The following is an 18442-nucleotide window of genomic DNA, read 5'->3' on the forward strand; positions in this document are numbered from 1 at the left end:
CATCTGCATGGCGAAGTTCACTGGCTAGTAGTTTTGAAGAGCTACTTTACCCACAGTATCTCGCTTCCTAGTTTGCTGCCAAATGTACTGCTGGGTGACCCCCCTAGTAGCTCCAAACTAACGAAGTCAAAGACGGCACGGTTATCGACATTGTGGCCATATATTGCGCAGAACACATACTTCGTACCCTCAATTTCAAGTTGCGCCAATGCCCACCTCCCTCTTTGGTCATCCAAGGTCTTGAAGACTCTATGATCCATTGCCTTGCTCACCAGTATATCAGTACCCCTTATAGACGCGTTCTGAGATGTGCATGTAATTATTTGGCACCCAGGGTGCTTAAGCAGGCCTCTATCTTTATACGCTAAATGTGTCTCTGTGAGGAGGCCAATATGGGGTCTATCCACTTTCAGTTCCTCCTAAACTAATTGACGCTTAGCTTCACTGTGTAGGCCTGACACATTCCAGGCCAAACACCTAATCAGTGCCATAAAACTAGACATACTGAACCCTATCATGTATTTATCTATCACCAAGTCATCTTTATGTACCCTTATCCTGCTCCCTGCTACCCCCCTGCTCCAATAATGTGTGCCCTTTTTGACTTTTTTATCAACAGCACCCCCTTACCCACTTACCCCCCTCCAAACCCCCCAGTATCGTGAAGAAGAAATCGTCCTACTTATAGGCTGCCGTTTGAGTTGGGAGCTATCAACCCGCAGCACAACGGGAGCAACCTTCCGTCCACCCATCACCCGCCACCAAAACACCCGGTGGAGAAGAAAGGTAGAGCCATCCAAAAATCAAGATAAAAGTAAGAAAAGAGAGAAAGCGAACAGCAATATGTCAATTGGCTACATCACAGAGCTAAAGCTAAGCACTTATTGTCCTTTGGATTCTAGGTCTTATTAGGAGCCCTCTCTGACTGCCATTATCTTGAAGCCTGCTTAGCCTTTTGGTCCATGAGGAAGAACTGCGAGTGTCCATCTTTTATGACCTTCAACCGGTCCGGCTCTTGCAAGAACACCTGGACTCCTTCTGCCTTTATTGGATCAATAACTTGTCTCATCTTCCAGTGTCTGTCCATGGTGGCTCTGCATAGATTCGATCTGACAAAGATAGGGAGGGAGTCGATCACTCCTGGAGTACTGGGCCTAGCTTTGATAGATATCACCTGCCTTAATAAAAAGTTGCCAAAAAAGATCAGGAAAGGTCTGGGATAGTGAGAGTTCAGTTTATGCAGGTTTATAGGCAGTCTATGTGCTTGCTGAATTTGACAATCCCAGTCCCGATCCGACAGTTCAGGGAAGGCCCTTTGAAATAGCTGAACCACATAGGCATGCATGCCTTCAAGGACCCCGAACAGGCTTAGATTGTTACGATGTTGCCGGTTCTCCAGATCCTCTATTTTAGCTTGCATGGCTAGTATTTGCTTGTCATAAGAGTGTACAGTTCTAGTGGTTGCAGTGATAGTCTCTTCTGTCAGCATGACCCTTGTTTGGAACTCTGCAATGTGTCTTTTTAATACCCCCACCGTGCTGGTCACCTCGTTTAAGGACTGCTGGATACTGAGGTTGTCTGCCCTCACCTGCGCATTGTGATCTTGTGCCTCCAGCCTTTGCTCCCTCAATGCCTGTAGGATCAGAGAGAGTGTTGACTCTTTAGTGCCTGGGTAACACCTCGGCAGTTGTTTCCCAGAAGTATCCTCCCCTTCATTGACAAAGTCAGGGCTTGATAGAAACTCAAGTGATTCGAGGGTTTGTGCTTGGTAGACAGGCAGAACCGATGCATCTTGCCGAGGGCCGGTGAATAGGCCAAGTGAGTCCCTTAGGATCTGGCCCGATCTCGTGCCTGAGCTTAATAACCGGGAAATCAGAAATTTCACTTCCCCCTTCGATTGAACCCATTTACGAAGGGGGCTACCATCTGGAGTAACCTTTGTATGAGTGCTAGAGCTAATATACCAATTACTTCCATACAAATCTGTACCTTTCTTTCCCAAGCTTGGCTTAGGTTTCTCTTTCTTACTTCCAGGGGATGGACTTGACCCCGGTGGCGTGTCCGCTTTTTCTTTGACAGTGCCCAAAGACGGTGGACTCCCAGATTTTGCCTCTGTGGCTGATGTTAAGCAGTTGCTGGCCTCCTGTTCCTTGTATGCTATAAACATCACATGAGTACCTGCATTATCCTTAGGTGATTTCTGAGCTATTATTTGAGCTGGAGAATCAGGGTTATTTCCAGGTGAGGTCGACCCCCCATTGCCTCCATCCCGAACAATATTGGCCATAGGCACTACCTCTCTCAAACCTACAGACTCCAAGGTGGATCTGTCTACCCTAGCAGACCCTAATGCAGGTGCCAATTCCACTGTTAAGTCCCTCGCCGCAGCATGTGAATTGTTACAGTTGCCGCTTGCCTTATTCGCAACATTGTTACTTTCCTCTACAAGCACGTCAATTGGAGACATTGTATCTCCAGTTTGAACAACCTTCCATGTGTGGCCATTGCCCCCTGCTCGTTCGACAGCCTACATGAGGCTGTATCCGCATGGAGACCCCTCTTGACTCACCACCGCACCTGAGCTGGCTGCCTGTTTTGCCGGTATTGCATCAATGACTATCGACCCCTACATCTGCTCTGTGACCGCTAGACAAAAAGAGCTCTGCCACCTTTCCCGATTGAATAGCCGCATCGCTAGCTTAACGACCTGCGACGAGCCTCTTCTTGCTGCAGTGCTCCTCGGTGCTCCTGTTGCTGGGTCCTCTGCGCACGCAGACAGTCCGGTTCCTCCTGAATTAGCCAAGGCTTTTGCTGTGTAGCCTGCTTTTGCTGTAGTTTACAATGGGGCCATCTCCTTGTTAGGAAACACGCTGAGGCTACTGCCAGACCCGTCCAGTGGATCCCAGAGAGGTGGGGATCAGCAAGCCAGCAGGCAAATCGAGATGAAAGCCAGAGCTGCCAAATATAATTCGTTACCGAGCCTAACATTCGCTCATGTAGCCATAATAAGCCAGTGGTAGGTTCGCCTAAAATAATTTCCTTTTTTTGCTGCTGTACTCCGCTGTACTCGCTCTCTTCCCTCTCCAGCTTACCACTTCTATCACATTCTCATTCTGGTGGCCTGTAGAGAACGGGAGCCGCTCCCGGTGCCTGCGGGTTGTGGCTTCTTCAGTCCACCATCTTGCTTCCCCCAGAAGATCTGTCATATCGATTTGTGAAGACAAGGCAAATTTACAGTGGGTTGTTAGATCTGCCGTGTTGATATTTTCCATTGCTTAATTTTCTTCGGTTGATCCCGCCTCAGTTCCACATCCCTGTTAATAAGTTAAATCATGGAGGAAGATTTGTGACACTGAGGAGTCGTCAATGCATGAGATGGTTTCCATTATTTGTTCAATGAAGGAGAGATTGTCTCCCAGGTGGTGGTAGAACATATGAAGTTTGCAAGACGTTAGGTGGTTACTTGAAATGTTGAGGCAAAAGTATTCCCTGGACGGTGGTGTGGTAGTCTCTGTTGGGCAACCATAAGTGTGTTCCATGTGTATACAAGCTAGTCAACCGCCTTGCTTCTTAGATCTGTCAAGACGGATTATATCATGGCTCGGAGGAACTAGGATGTCTAGGATAGGGGTGAAAGAGGGATTTAGCCAGGTTTCCGTGAGGATGATAATATCTAGCTCATTGTTTTGGATGAGGTCAAAGATATCGGAGGCATGTTTACTGGCTGAACTGCAGTTGAGTAGTACACATTTCAGCCGTAAAAGCATGTTTGAGGTAAGAGTCTGCATGATGTTCACTCGCTTGAGGTTGTCATTATTTACAACTCTGAGGTTGTGTGAGGGTTCCCTGTGTGAGGTGGCATGAATGGCTTGAACTTGATCCAGAGGAGTCTTGACATAAGGTATAATATGAACCCTACTGCCAGCAGACTCCTGTCCCGTTTGTGTACAGTTATATTTCCACATCTCTTCTGAAATTACCTTACCCAATTCCTCCTCCTAGTCCTTTCTAGTATTCGGAACCAGCGTCTCAGTCTCCTCTTGGGTATTGCAATACAGTCTGCTAATCAAGTGCATTGTAGATTTGGTTTCAATTAAGTTATCCAGTGTGTCAAAAATGGGGGGGGGGGTTCATTGGAGAACCCTGGGAACTTACTTCTACAGCTACTTTTGAGACAGTAATATGTAAAGACCGCCAAGGGAGTTCCAGGCTGTCCTGAGGAAGTCCGCTAATGTCAGAAAGGTGCCTTGTCGATACAGGTCACCCCAATATCACAGATCCCTCTCCTGTAATTGGGATTGCATTAATCTCCCATGTATGACCAGTAATAGCGGCTGATGTACCAGTGGCAGGCGTGGGAGCATAGAGCACTTGCGCCCGACTTTTTTTTAAAATCTGTCTCAAACACTAATGGTGCACTAAACTGTGCTGAATTGCCACAATGAGTGGAGCTCCAATAAATGACTGCGGAGGAGCAGGCAGCATGGACTGCAATGTGGGCCTGGGAGCATATATAGTAGAGTTCAAAGTCGGGTGCCTCAAATACCCGTTTGTGGAATGGTAATGTGAGGGTTTCTCATTTTATTGGCGGGTATTTTCCAGGCCATGCAAACAGAATCATTTAGGCCTTGAGTTCAGAGAAAAAAGCTGTTGTTAGGAATTGATATATGGAAAAAAAGATATAGTCGTTTCGGTAGCACCACCATCTTCATTAGCCCTATGCAACCTGCCATTCTCCATATATCCTAGCCTACCAGACCTACATTTGCATTCCCGCTCAGCCACATCATGGAATACAGTCATCTTGGTTCTAAATTGCTCTAAAGTGGCCCCTCCCTCCCCTTCCACCAATCCATTTCTAAAGTCCTTAATTCACTCTCTAGTTGAGTTAAGTTGCTACACAGAGAGTGGAGGACTCCAGTATGCTGTGATATACAATTGCCCGGGAAGGTAATTTTACAGCCTTTCCATATTGTGTAAAACGGGTCCCCTGTCCTTTCATTTTGTTCAAAGAATTTCTCTGTGCAGCTCATCTGCGAAAACCAGGCCAAAAGTGTTCCAAGGATATTTAGGCTGCAAAGCTCCAATAAGGTGGACACGATGTGCTCAGTGCTAAGGGTCCCTGTGGCCAGCTCCCCAATCAACAACCAGTAATCTTGCCGCAACAATCTCCTATGTTCCCCCGAGTCAAAGGTACCCTCCCTGGCCTCAGGATGTTTGGTTCTCCAGATATCAACCAGATGGTGCTCCCTTAATGTGGCGTTCAGATGTGCAGAGACTAGACTGCAGTAGCTGGAGGAATATGTGATCTATCAGCTAGACAGCAGTACCTGGGGTGATATATGATCTGTCTGCTCTTTCTTGCAGCAAAGTTAAAGTCTCTACCCCAGATTAACACATGCAGGTTCAAGGCCAGGATTATCCCCTACATTATATTAAAAAATTCAGGTTCATCTGCATTTAGGCCATAGCAATCCAAAAATGTTATCTTTGAATTGCCCAGTTTGCCCAATGTGATAGCATATCGCCCTTGTTCATCTGTGCAAGAGACACCTCGCAGTACAGGATTCCATGCTTTATTAACATGGCTACCCCGCCAGCATATGTGGAATATGAGGAGAAAAGCTGGAATGATTCCCTTTTCACAGCAAATCCACTCGTTTCCCAGGGTGATACATACATTTCCTGCAGGAATGCCATATGTACCTAATAGAGGTCTAAGGCTGAAAGTACCTGTATCATTTTGTGAGGGTTATTTAGCCCTTGCACATTCCAAGTCAAGGAATGTCAATGGGACAGGTAGTCCCATACCTCGTCTGTCTGGTAACTGAGTGTTTAAATGTGACTCGTGTACATTCCCTCTGTCAAAGAACCCAACCCCATACGTTTCTCTACCTCTTCCCACCCTGTTAGCCCAATAACACCAGGTGATCGCTCCCAGCCTGAGAAAACCAAAAATGAAGTCCAATTGAGCAACAAGCTTTTAATATAATACCAATTATGTGAAACATTTATAGGGGTTAACCCTTTGGGTAGCACAGGAGCCAAAAAGTAGCCCTCAACTAGTGTTGTAGGCGCCGGGGGAATCTATTGCATCTCCATTAGGCACCAGCAGACCAGTATTTAGTAAGTTGGGGGTGACAGCTAAAACATCTCAAGGTTCAGAAACTGCCTGTTTCCCAGGGCATCATCCTAGTCACGATTCAGCCAGACCTCCACCATTTCCACTCGCAGTCTCATAAACGATAAGGCAGTAGGCCTCCCTCCATTAGTCGTTGACACTGGGGGGATCATTGCCATGTCAGGTGCGCAGATCCCCTGAGCAGCCAGCTCCATCCCAGCATCTTGATGTCACCATTTTTGGATCAGTCCAGATTAGCCTACAGGGAGGCAGACCTCGAGTTATCAAGCCATGGAGTCGGTCAGCAGGCGAGTGTGTACAGAAACTCTGAGATCTGCTACAGTATTCGAAATATCTTTGCTTTCTCCTGATGAGGGATCCGCAGCCTCACTGCGTACAGCCTGGCTTATTGTATGTTTGCCTGTTGAAGCTTTTGTTTTATAACAGTGAATTTTCATTGCGCCTCATGCACAGAAATTGTGAAGTCAAGTAAAAGGGGCCTTGCATTGCCTTCAAATACCAATGTGCGTTTACCCACCTAAAGATCATGGACCGGGTCCTATGTGTGGGTTCCATCAAAACCTTTGTTGGGACCAAGGCAGCTTTCCTTCTCTGCCTCAACTGTGTACTCACGGAAATGGGTTCCACACCCTAAGGTCCTAAGGGTGGACTGGAATGTTGGCCTGGACCCAGTCCTGGACCACAAGGGCCCCATTGATATGGTGGCGAGTCTGGTTAGGACCTCAATCTGCCACCTTCGGGATGGCCATGGTCTGCTGGCCTTTTGGTGCCTCCTTCATCCAGCCATCAAGTTCTATACCCACCTGTCGCCGGTACATGGCACCCAGTCCAGGAGGGACTATTTCTTGCTCTCCTACCCCCTTCTACCATGGTGGTTGATTCCCGCATTTTGGAGGTCTCGCTCTCGGACCACCTCTAACTTGTCTCTCGCTTGACCTAGGCTTTGTACAACCAGGCCGGAAACGTTGGAGGTTTAACACTTCCTTCTATCGGATGCCTGAGCGGAAGCGGACTCTACCATTTCATCTCACAACGCATCTTGATGACAATGAAGGCTCAGTGGCATCCACACGGATGCTCTGGGCGGCAACAAAGGCTACCATCTAGGACAGCTCATATGGGATGAGGCCCTTCATTACAGGAGCAGGGCAGAGAAACAGGCCTCCCTGGAGGTGTTTATCTGCAGCCTGACTTGGCTTTACACGGTCCATCCCACGGATCAAATTTGCAGGAGGCTGGAAACGGCTTGCTTAGACCCCAATGGCCTCTTTCCAACCCAAGCAGAACATGACCACCACAAGCTATGATGCCCCCATTATGAACAGGGTGAAAAGGGTGGCTGGTTGCTTGTGGCTCAGCCCCACCAGTGAGAGGCAGCCTCTCCGGTCTTAGCTATCAAGGGCCCTACGGGTCACCTTCTCACACACTCCCATGGGATTGCGAATGCCTTCGCTGATTACTATAGCCACCTCTATGCGTTGAAGATGGTGACCCACACACCTTCCTGTACGCGGTCACTCTCCCCCAGCTGAATGAGGATGGCAGGGCCTCACTCTCAGGCCCCGTCACCAAGGAAGAGATCGTGGAGGTAATTTGCGCTGCTCCTTATAATAAGGCTCCTGGAAAGGATGGCTTCCCCACCGAGTTTTATAAATGGTCATCTGGTGACGTGATGGAGTCCCTTGCAGCAGCATACATTGAGGTGGGGTAGCTGGGCAACCTAGGTCCAATTTCCAACAATGCCCTCATCATTATGCTTCCCAAGCCAAACAAAGACTCCCTTTCTTGTGACAGCTATGGGCCCATCTTGCTCCTGAATGGGGACATTAATATCTTAGCAAGTGTCCTGGCTGCCCGGTTCAAGAATGTCATAGCCACTCTGGTCCACCCCACCCAGGCAGGCTTTGTCCCAGGCCGATCCTCTAACCTTTTCAGATTAAGTGCAGGAGCCATCAGGACTGCCCTCTCTTGCTGCTCCTTTTCCCCGTCGTCTTGGAGCCCTTGCCGCGGCTGTGCTTCAATCAGCAGAGATAGTGGGTATTCTGACTCCTAGTGGCCCCTCCTCCATTCTCCTTTACGCTGACGATATTTTGCTCACGCTCACTGATCTCACTCAATCTCGTCCTGCCCTTTTCTCTCTTCTGGATGATTTCACACAGATAGAGGCTAATGTTAGCTGGGGTGAAGCGTGAGGCTCCCTCCGCTCATCCTCTATGATGGCAGTCATGGTTAGGGCTACCAATTCTACTGGGTGCTGACCTGCCTTAAGTACCTGGGGATATTCATGAACAAGGAGGTTGGAACGCATGACATTGGATAATCTTGAGTCCCTGATGAAGAGGATGAGGGCGGACTTTTCCAAGAGGCTGCACCTCAATTTTTCCCTCTGGGGGCACATCCAGGCAGTCAAGATGGTCACTCTCCCCAGATTTACATATGTTCTGGCTATGTTGCCCTTCCAGTTCCCAGTCTCCCTCCTTTTCTATGTGGATTGCCTCATCAAGGGTTTCACCTGGGGCACTGTGCGACCGCGGCTGGCCCTCTCAAAATTGATTGCTCATAGAAAGTATGGTGGGCTGGGTCTCCCCCGGGTAGAAAATTATGCTATGGTACTTCATCTGGCACAGCTAGGCTATAAGGAGCAGGGTGTGGCGTACCCCCCCCCCCGGTGGGTTCTGATACAACGAAGTCTCTCCGCAAGCCCGACCAACTTTTCCCAGCTTTATGTGTATGGCGCTCACAAGGCATGCATCATTAATCCTGTGATCTGGGCAATAGCTGTAATGCAGAGGCCATTGTCTACATGCCGAGGCCCCCCTACGGCGGAACGCCGGTACATGTATCAGGAGCTCTCTGCCCAACTGGCCTAAATGGCAATGGGTGGGCATGGAAACATTTTCCCAACTGATTGTTGACGGTTCCCTTAAGACCTTTGCAGCTCTCCAGTAGGAGTTCCACCTACTGACGCGCCAGTACTGGCAGTATTTACAGCTCCGCCCTTGCCTTTGGAGCTGCCTGGGGAAGCCACAGTGGGCCTTGGGGTCCTCCCCCATTGTTGCCTATATCCAGGTGTGGGACGTCTACCACAGTGTGATCTCAGGCCCCTACAATCTGATGGTTCATCACAAGTACTCCCTGTCCCAATCAAGCTGGCTAAGAGTGTCATGGCAGGCACTCCTCCAGGTGGAGTACAACAAGGAGAACTGTGCTGAGATCCTTGATGGTGGTGCATGATTGGTACTGGACGTCCTCCAAGCTGGAACACACTGGCCTTCTCCACCACTCACGCTACTGGCACTGTGCCCTCCCCAGCTGCGACTTTCCACAGATTCGGTTAGATTGTCCTGGCCTCCGGTGGTTCTGGGCAGAGGTCCAGGTCACAGTCTCCTCCCCACGTTCCCGCCACTGCATGATCTTGCCGCTGTACCCCAGCTGTCTCTGCATGAGCACCGGTTTCTGGTCACAGCCTTAACATTAGTAATGCTGTGTATCCTCTGGCACTGGCACTACAGTACCCGCATGTATCTACGCATGTGGAATGGCTGATCGAAATTTTTAAAATGAGCAGCTCATGTATTCACTTGACGATAAACTGGACGTCTACCTATAGGTGTGGACCCTGTTCTTTGATGATGCGCCGTGATGGGGCGGGGAAAGGTCACCTGAAAGGACCTGATGCGTGGGCAAGGTGTGCGAAGTAGGTGCTGTTGTCATCGTCATTATCGCTGTCTCCAGCTCCGCTGTCTGCGCTGTTATAGTTGTGTGGAGGAGTGCAGGGGGTTCTAGGTCCTCTCTGTACACCCACCCCCCCACACTCCTCCTCCCCTTTCCCTATCCGCACCAGCTACCCTGGCCACTCCCTCCCTTTGTGGTTGGTTCCCTTTTCTGTTGGCTTCCTGGATTAGGAGCGCTCTGTGGTGGTGTGGGTTCTCATTGTGGGTTCTACCATTGTGGTCACCTTCCCAGCCTATTATACTGTATTGTATTGCTCGGATGAGCCTCTGTTCTGTATTGTTAGTGTTGAAAATCTAAAATAAAGACTCCTTAAATAAATAAATAAATAAAGTGATCTTGCAAGCTCCGGTGAACAGAGTTTTTTAGTCACAAGAGTTTTTCCATGTCAGGAGTGACGAGTCTGTCAAATCCTTTTGTTTTTTAGCTAGCCGCCTGCCGAGGGATTATTACCCTGCCAAATTTCCTAGTTCCATGTCTGATTTGCTGCTCCAGACTAGATTTCTTTTTTGAATTCTGGATCTTGACTATTCCATCATTAAAGAAGACTACAAGTCCCATGATTCAAAGGAGAAAATCTAGACTAGGACAGCACACCACGCTTTCCACGTGGGAAGCTTGGCAGCTATGTAGACATAGCTAAGATTAGAAAAATATAATATCGGAGTTCTCAAATCTAGGATTCGTACTCTTTTTACCCCATTATAAAATTAGCGCTACATATCCTATAATGCAAAGAATAAAACTGGGCTTGATGCGCTACTTGTGCAGGAACAGGAGAAACTTGAGCTCTCTGAAGTCTAAAAATGCACCTTACTTTTGGCTTGACTGTGAGAATTTACTAATTCTCTCACACTTGACACAGGGAAATGTATCAGATATACACAAGGCAGCACAGTAGGCATAACTTTCAATAATAGCACATAAATTGTTGTATGTTAGCTGTGACATGTCCTGACACCCAATTATGTAAAGCTCTCTTTGAGAAGTGTTAATGTGAATAACCGCATGGTAATATAGTTATTCACTATCATGACATAGCAACAGTCAGAAAGTATAGTTGGATCCCACTGCTGTTTCGTCGCCATGGGTAGTTCTCACTTCACCTCTGTTCTCGTCTCTTCCTGGGTCTCCTCTTACCTGAGGGAGGCAGGAGAGCACGGGTGGAGCCCTGCCTGTGGCGGCTACAACACCCCCCTATCAGTGCTGGGCTCTGTAGACCACCGCACACAGCGAAACACAGGCTCTATGCTGCACTGACCGGCGGCTCTCACAAGGCCTCTGTCAGCGCAGCATCAGCTCTCTCCTTCTGCTCAGCTTTGGGAAGGCACAAAGGGTGGTGTGGGTTGATGGCAGGAGGGCAGTTTTGTATGTACTGGGATGGGGTAGCAGAAGGATTTGATCGAAGGGTGGTGTGGGTGGGTGTCAGGTGACCAGAACTGCCAGTTTGTGCCATGGTGCAACTTTAAAAAGGTGTGCCTGGCACACACTGGGAGAGTGCACCCTATTATCATGAGTATGCAGCCCCCAGGATCAGCCACAATCTTATGCCTGCCCTGCAGGCAGCACATTCAGTGAGAGAGGGAGCAGCTGCTGACAGTCTAGGCAGCCCCCTGCACCTTAAAGAGGTGTCAGTGAGTGACTAAAATGGACTGCAGGGGGCTGTCTGGGGGGTCCATAGAGCCCACTTTGCCCTTTCAGTGGGCTGCTCTGGGGCACACTGACAGTGCACCACCTCTTTGTAGTGCACTGATAGTGCGCCTCCTAAGGGCCTGCGCCCATGCCCGTATAAGACGTGGGAGCAAAAGCAAATTGATTCCTTCATCTGTATGGAGCCACGTCCCCGTGCAATCAAGGGAACACCCTCTCAGCATGTGCACCAGCACTATCAGTATTACAGAAGGCCCTGCACAAGCGTCTGCAGCCCCTTCTATAATGCAATAGTGCCGTGGGGGTGCATGAAGCGGGTGTACACCCCCGGTGTGCCCCTGGAACACTTTGCATTATGCAGCCCCAGATTGTTCCCAGTTTGGCAGGGAAAGCTCCTGGTCCATTGCGCATGGCTGAACAGTAAAAACAGCTGTTTTTCACTTCAAGATTCAGAGGCAAATCTTAAATAACTTGAGCTTGCTGTTCTGATCTATTTGATATCAGTCCTAGGGTAAAACATGTTCCTGTTATTTACTTTTACCCATCTATATTTCTATATGTTCTCAGCATTCTAGCACTTCTAATTCAGTTTTCCCCCATTTTATATTCGGGACTACCATTACCAGAATGCACTATAAAAACGGGACTGGCGAATGTAGGCACATCTACCAGGAGACAGTCTGATCTCTCTGAATAACTGCAGCCAATCAGAGAATTACAAACACAAGGAAATGGTTTGATTGCTTTGGTCAGTCTAGTTGCAACATTTCAAACAGCCACGACCAGAGCCAGTGACTGGTCCGACCACCAGTGATGTCACAAAGGCAGGAGAGCAGGGACCGAGTTCCTAGCAGAAGCATCACAGAACGAGCTGTGTGCCCCGCCCCGCGCACTTGAGAGACACTCCGGGATTGGGCCAAGCTGGGCCTGCACAAGGTTCATAAAGGGCCTGGTTTAGAAGCGCTCTGGTCTTTGTCTGCTCTGACAGAAAGCAGGTAGTGCGGTCTCATTGAGGAACGGCTTGAGTGGATTCCCTGGTACCTGAAGGTGCTTTAGTCATGACTTCAGACTGTGCGAAAAAGAAACCGAAGGCTCAAGGAGACAAGAAAGGGATTACGAGAAAGGGGAAGAGGAGGGAGACCTACTCTGTGTACATTTATAAAGTGTTAAAGCAGGTGCGTGGAGTTTTCCCTGGTGAATGGACAGTTCGTCCAGGGGAAGATGGGTTCATATCTTTCTTTGGGGAGAAGGTTATGGGGTTACCTGTATGATGTAGCTTAAGCAGGCTGGGATAGTGATTGATCGTGTTTGGGCTTTGGATTGAAGGCATATGTTGTCATGTTCTTTGATTTAACTGTGGCACTGAATGTTGGTGGCTAATTATGTTGGTGGTCCTGCGTGTGGGAGAACTAGTGGGTGGCCATGCTGGGTCTCTCAAAATGTCCTAGGTCCATGTGTGAGTAGCTCACTCAGTGAAGTTGTATTTGTTGCATTCTGAGACTTGTAGTCATGCTTCTTTATAATGGTAAACACATAAACACCAGGAAAAAAACTGGACTTGATGGGCTGTTAACGTGTTCTTGGAACGCTTCTGCGCTATTGTCATGATGCAGTTAAGTGTTGGGGTTCATGGGGAGTTAGTGTCACCGCTGGGATCACGAGGGCCATTATGATTTGGCCATGTTAGGGGTCTCAATGGGTGAGGGCTTACACTGCAAGTATTTGTGGGAGCCGGCAGGAAGAATGTTACCCCTTTGTGGGGTCATGGCTGGGCGTGGCTCTGTTGCATGATCGTCACCCCCCCTCACTAATACCTTCTCTCCCCCCCCCCCCCGCCCCTCCTCCCTCCCAATAAGGTTAGTTTGAGGAAGCTGGAAGTGGGCCCGGTTAGAGCCATAATTCTGAGTGATTGTAGTCAGTCTGGACTGAATGGTGCTTCTAAAGCATCCTAGGTTCATTGTTTTGTGGGTTGGTAAGTGAAGGCACTAGTAAATCTTGATTGGTGGGTCATGGTTTGGGTTCTGCGTGATTGGCTCTTCTTTGGGGTGAAAAATAGTTATTTAGTTGGGCAGGTTTTTTAGCCATGTATCCTGCGTCAGTTTCTTGGCAGAGTCCCTGGCGGGTCTGGTTCAAACCCATTGGTGATCCCGGGCCTCCAGTACTGTCGGCTCCAACTCTTAACCCTGGGGCTGCAGCTTGGGCAAGCGGTCGGCTCTTACTCAGTGAAGTGGTAGTTATGACTGGCAGCTACAGTAAAGTCGGCAACAAAATCAAACCCCGTCAGAGCAAGTAATTATAAAAAAACATGCACCGGTGTGTGCTGAGAAAATGTAGAGCAGTTAACCCCTCGCCCCTGGAAGCCACGCTAAAGCCTGGTCGATGTCTCCCAGTGACCTCTACAGTCTGGCGGGCAGGCTTCATGGCAGTGCAGCAGTATGTCGAAAATAGTTACCCACCACGCGTCAGTGATCGACATCCCTAACCAGGGCCGGCTTTAGTACTGGTGGCGCCCAGTGCGACTGCGACAATATTTTTTTGCGCCCCCAATGACCACCTCCTCCACGGATTCCCTCCCCACCACCCTTTAACAGTTTCCATAAGCACTCTCTCTCAGATGCATTTAATTTTATAGCGTCACTCGTAAAAGTGAAAGGTGTCAGAGCACTTTACATAACACACACATTACACAGACTACCAATCATAGGTGTGTAAATCAGTGTATAGGAAACGTTACATAAGACAGATGACAACAAGGGGTGGATTCACATTTCATCAATACAGGTAGGCAGTATAGTTGAAGAGTACTTGGTCTGGAGAAGCACAGACTCAGAATTTAAAATGTAACACAATGGATTGGGGATCTCTATAATAACAAGAACTGATTTGTACCCAAATGGACCCTTTTTGCAACATTAGAATAATGAAAGTATGGGGAAAAATCCATACGATCTACTCTATACCTTGAAGTCTGCACGCAGTTCTTTTACAGTTAATAGCTCACTGTAAACTGCAACTAACAAAGGGAAGTCTCTGACAAAAGCAGTCACCCACTGACCTGTTTACATGACATTCACTTTGTGATCTGTGTACATGTTATTTGCAGCAGGCATATTAACCCTCTGCACTACCTTGCCATTAATTAAAACTTCCACAAGACAAAACTTCTACCGGACAATACTCCGATCTCGCCAGGAAGAACATTAATCACCGGAGTTTTCTTGACATATTAATTGCCTCAAAATTGCTGGAGGCCAGAAACGCGGAAACAGGTGCTTTTAGGCACAAAAACTAGCAAACGGGCGCCCCCATACGCAGTCAGCACCCGCTGCGGTGGCACCGGTCGCACCGCACTAGAGCCGGCCTTGTCCCTAACCACTGAAGGAACAGGGTGTCTAGGATTGTAAAGCACTGAGCAAGCACGGGCTGGAGTGGGGCCAACTGGCCCTTCTAAGCGCTCTCTGGCAATGGGGAATCACCCGACATTGGCTTGGGGTCAAGAGTGACTTGGAACTGATTTTGTCAATGTTCTGGATACCACGTGGTCCCTGGAAATGGACTGACTGACACTTTCTGGTTAGAACTTAGGTGTCCTGAATTTGAGGGGTGCACTAAATGGTTGTTTAGCCATCATTTTTCAATCAATTGTAATTGTAAAACGAATTTATAAAGCGAAAATACTGCCAGAAGGCGTCTTGGCGCTATAAAGACTGAGGACAGAAGGGGCAATAGTACTGGGAATGGAAAGAATTATATAATTCATGTAGTCTGTGAAAATAGCCATGTTTTTAAGCTTTTCCTGAAACTCAGCAGAGAGGAGGCTGTTTTTAAGGCAATAGGTAGTTTGTTCCAAAGCATCGCTGTAGATCTGAAGAGGCTCTTGCCTCCCTAGGTTGCCGCCTTAAAAGAAGTAACTACCATGTTCCTGGCCAATCCTGACCATAAGGTTCTGTTGGAAACATACCCCTTTAGTTTATTCCTACACTGTGCTGGTCCTTGACCGTGCAAAGATTTAAAGGCCAGACAAAGGGCTTTAAAGTTGCATCTCTGTGTAACCAGCAACCAGTGCAGTTTTTTTATGGCTTCTCTAGCTGATATATTTTTAGGGATCTTAAAAATGAGACGGGCTGCTGCATTTTGTACGATCTGGAACCTGTTGACCAGATCGGGAGTTGAGGGTTGGATATAGGCTGTTGCAGTAGTCTATACATGAAAGGATCATGGCCAGTGTCACTGTTTTCAGGAGTTCCCCTGGTATGTATTAATTTTATTGATTAATCTTATAGAACAAAAGGAAACAGATGTGATTTTGCTAATTTGTTCTTTAAATGTAAGTTCTTTGTCTATGATGATGCCCAAGTCCTTTATTTTTGTGGACGGTGTGGGCAGCGCATCCAGTACTGCTGGCCACCAGTCGGGGGATGTCCAGAGGGAAGGTTTGTTACCAAATATGATAACCTCTGTTTTAGATGCATTCAGCTTCAATTTCCTTCCATCCACTCACTCACATTCTTCATACATGCACTAAAAGCTTCTCCCGATTTCTTTTTTCCATTTGTAAGTGACACCACAATTTGTGTCATCAGCGTATCATTGACTTAAGGGTCCTCCGTTGTACTCATTTGGTACCTATGGGGCTTAGGGGGCACAGGGTGATAGTCTGATTGGAACCATATGCTGAAACCACAGTATGGCAAAGTGGAAGCAGTCCAGGGTCTCCAGCCTCCACCATTGGAACACAGATGTGTTTTCCTCTGACTCGAAGGGTATATAGGATGCCATAAATAGGTGGGTCCCAACTCCCAGATATGGTATAGTGCCTCCTATCATCTGCTGCAGAGATTCTGAAGTCTAACCTGCATCTGTAGAGCGATCGTTTCTTTGTTAGAACTATGTGCGTTGACAGGAAGCTGGTCTCAATCATATCCGTTTCATACATAATGCCAGCCTGAACAGGGAGCAACTTATGCAGCTTTGTTATGGCTTTCTACAGTAGAGTAAGTCAGAGCAACAAATGGTAGAGCATATGGGCTGGTGTCAGATCAGACTCCAGAGGTGACATTCACTGTTGCTCCTTAAATGTGGTTAGGAGGCTGCCCCAGAAACCAAAAAGCTCAGTTTATGCCCTGCGCCAAATCAAGCAATGAGGCTGAATGGAAATGCACCTAGAAAAGTCAAGTGAAACTTCTGTGGGGTGCCTTGGATTTAGGCCTCTGGCTGTACTTCAGACCCTGATCCAGTCTTATGATGTACAATGGAATCCTGCAGAGGCAGGCAGTCCCCATGCATCACACATGCAAGGACCACTTACGCCCTGGGTGAACTGAAGGACCCCAGTTGAGGTCTTAAATGGGTTTTCCGTGGAAGGTGGAACAGATTGCACCGAAACCCTTCCAGGGGTACAAGTTGAAGAAAGCGCTGTGCTCCTGCTTGAACAATGGGCTGAGTGCCAGCCTTCCCCTGTTCTTGAGGAGGCGAACTTTCCTCATTAGGATGCGTGACACTTTGGGTGACTTTCAGTCCAGCTGAGACCTGCGCTCTGCCGGGAGCGACCACAAATGTGTGGAACACCTGCAGTGAGCTTGAGACTACTCCACTGGGTGGAAAATGTGGGTTCAGTCAGGAAAAGTAATGCAAAGGTGGCATGGTACTGTTGTATGCACCGCTTGAAGACATTGTCCCTGTGATTGGTCTGGCTTTGGGGGAGGGGAGGGTGCAGAGGTGATTAGGATGTGGGGTAAGAGCAGGTCTATCCAGTTAGGATTACTGTGGTTGTAGGAGAGCGTTACCCATTTTAATTTAATTTTCCATAATCGGGTTTCTCCTTCCTCCAAGCACCGCACATCATTCTTACTATGCTGTAGCTTCATTTCCCTGCAATAAAATCATGGCTTTAGGTTCAGTGTTAATGTCTCTTGCCTGTACCTTGTCTAGTTCATGACTACTGTACTATCTTCCACAGGTTCACCCAGACACTGGCATCTCCTCCAAGGCAATGAGCATCATGAATTCCTTTGTGAATGATGTGTTCGAGCGCATCGCGGTGGAGGCAGCACGGCTCACCCAGTACAACAAGCGCTCCACCATCACCAGTCGCGAGGTGCAGACTGCGGTGCGCCTGCTGCTGCCGGGGGAGCTGGCCAAGCATGCGGTCTCAGAGGGCACCAAGGCGGTCACCAAGTACACCAGCAGCAAATGAGGACATCTGGGAGAGCCCAATACTGCTGCTAGGGTCAACAGTAATTGTATATAGAGAACTTCAAGGGAATAAAGTCTTCAAAATTGCTAACTGCCTCAGGCTTTCTGTGCGAAAACTGAATGTTAAAATTAGGGTTTTGCCACTGGGGAATCCATTGCGCAGAATTCTTGCTCACCTAGCCTGAAGAGGGTATTAGTGTGGTGGTGGTTTTTTTTTTTTTGTTCCCGGTTTTTTCCCGTTCATTCCCAAATGATTAATTTACAAGTGGGGCGTGTTTCAGTGTTCCATGGGGCGAAGGCAAGAGAATTTAGATTAATGGTTCAGATGACTTTTATTTAAAAAAAAAAAAAAAAAAAAATTTGATAAGAAATTCCAGACCTAGCATACAATTATATGGTACTTAACACAAACATTAGTTTTGTTGGTAACGTGAATAGGATGGTGTGAGCAGCGATGGGAAGATACTGCACACAATGCAAGGCTTCCAGACTTGACATTCTGAAAGTATGTACTTTTATATAAGGACACTCGTGGCTGAAGGGGTGGGTAATGTGGTAGAGGATTCATCAATCTTTCCGTTTAGGTGTTGTTTTTTTTTTTTTTTTGGGGTGGGTGGGAGAAATCCAAAAAGTGGGAGCTGGGGCGAAGTCGGTGTGGAGTGAGTTCCAGTGATTAAGTCCACAGAAGTTACAACTGAACTTTGAGGTCTTGTCAGGAGGTTT

The 18442-nt window shown here is 47.9% G+C and overlaps 1 protein-coding gene across 1 annotated transcript; it reads left to right on the plus strand.

Moving 5' to 3' along the window:
* The first annotated feature begins 12485 nt into the window (after positions 1-12485).
* Positions 12486-17810, plus strand: LOC146871908 (histone H2B-like). Its single transcript, XM_085599789.1, has 2 exons — positions 12486-12699; positions 17484-17810. Exons 1-2 carry the CDS (start codon positions 12583-12585, stop codon positions 17718-17720), a joined length of 354 nt encoding a protein of 117 aa, XP_085455915.1. The 5' UTR covers positions 12486-12582; the 3' UTR covers positions 17721-17810.
* Positions 17811-18442: the final 632 nt, after the last annotated feature.

This window comes from Triturus cristatus, chromosome 1_1, assembly GCF_964204655.1.
Source record: "Triturus cristatus chromosome 1_1, aTriCri1.1, whole genome shotgun sequence".
NCBI classification, from domain to species: Eukaryota; Metazoa; Chordata; class Amphibia; order Caudata; family Salamandridae; genus Triturus; species Triturus cristatus.

Bases quoted from the DNA above. Each gene is read 5' to 3' on its own strand.
- LOC146871908 (XM_085599789.1), top strand. From the start codon at position 12,583: ATGACTTCAGACTGTGCGAAAAAGAAACCGAAGGCTCAAGGAGACAAG. The intron at 12,700-17,483 runs GTGCGTGGAGTT...TATCTTCCACAG, and splicing joins TTTATAAAGTGTTAAAGCAG to GTTCACCCAGACACTGGCAT.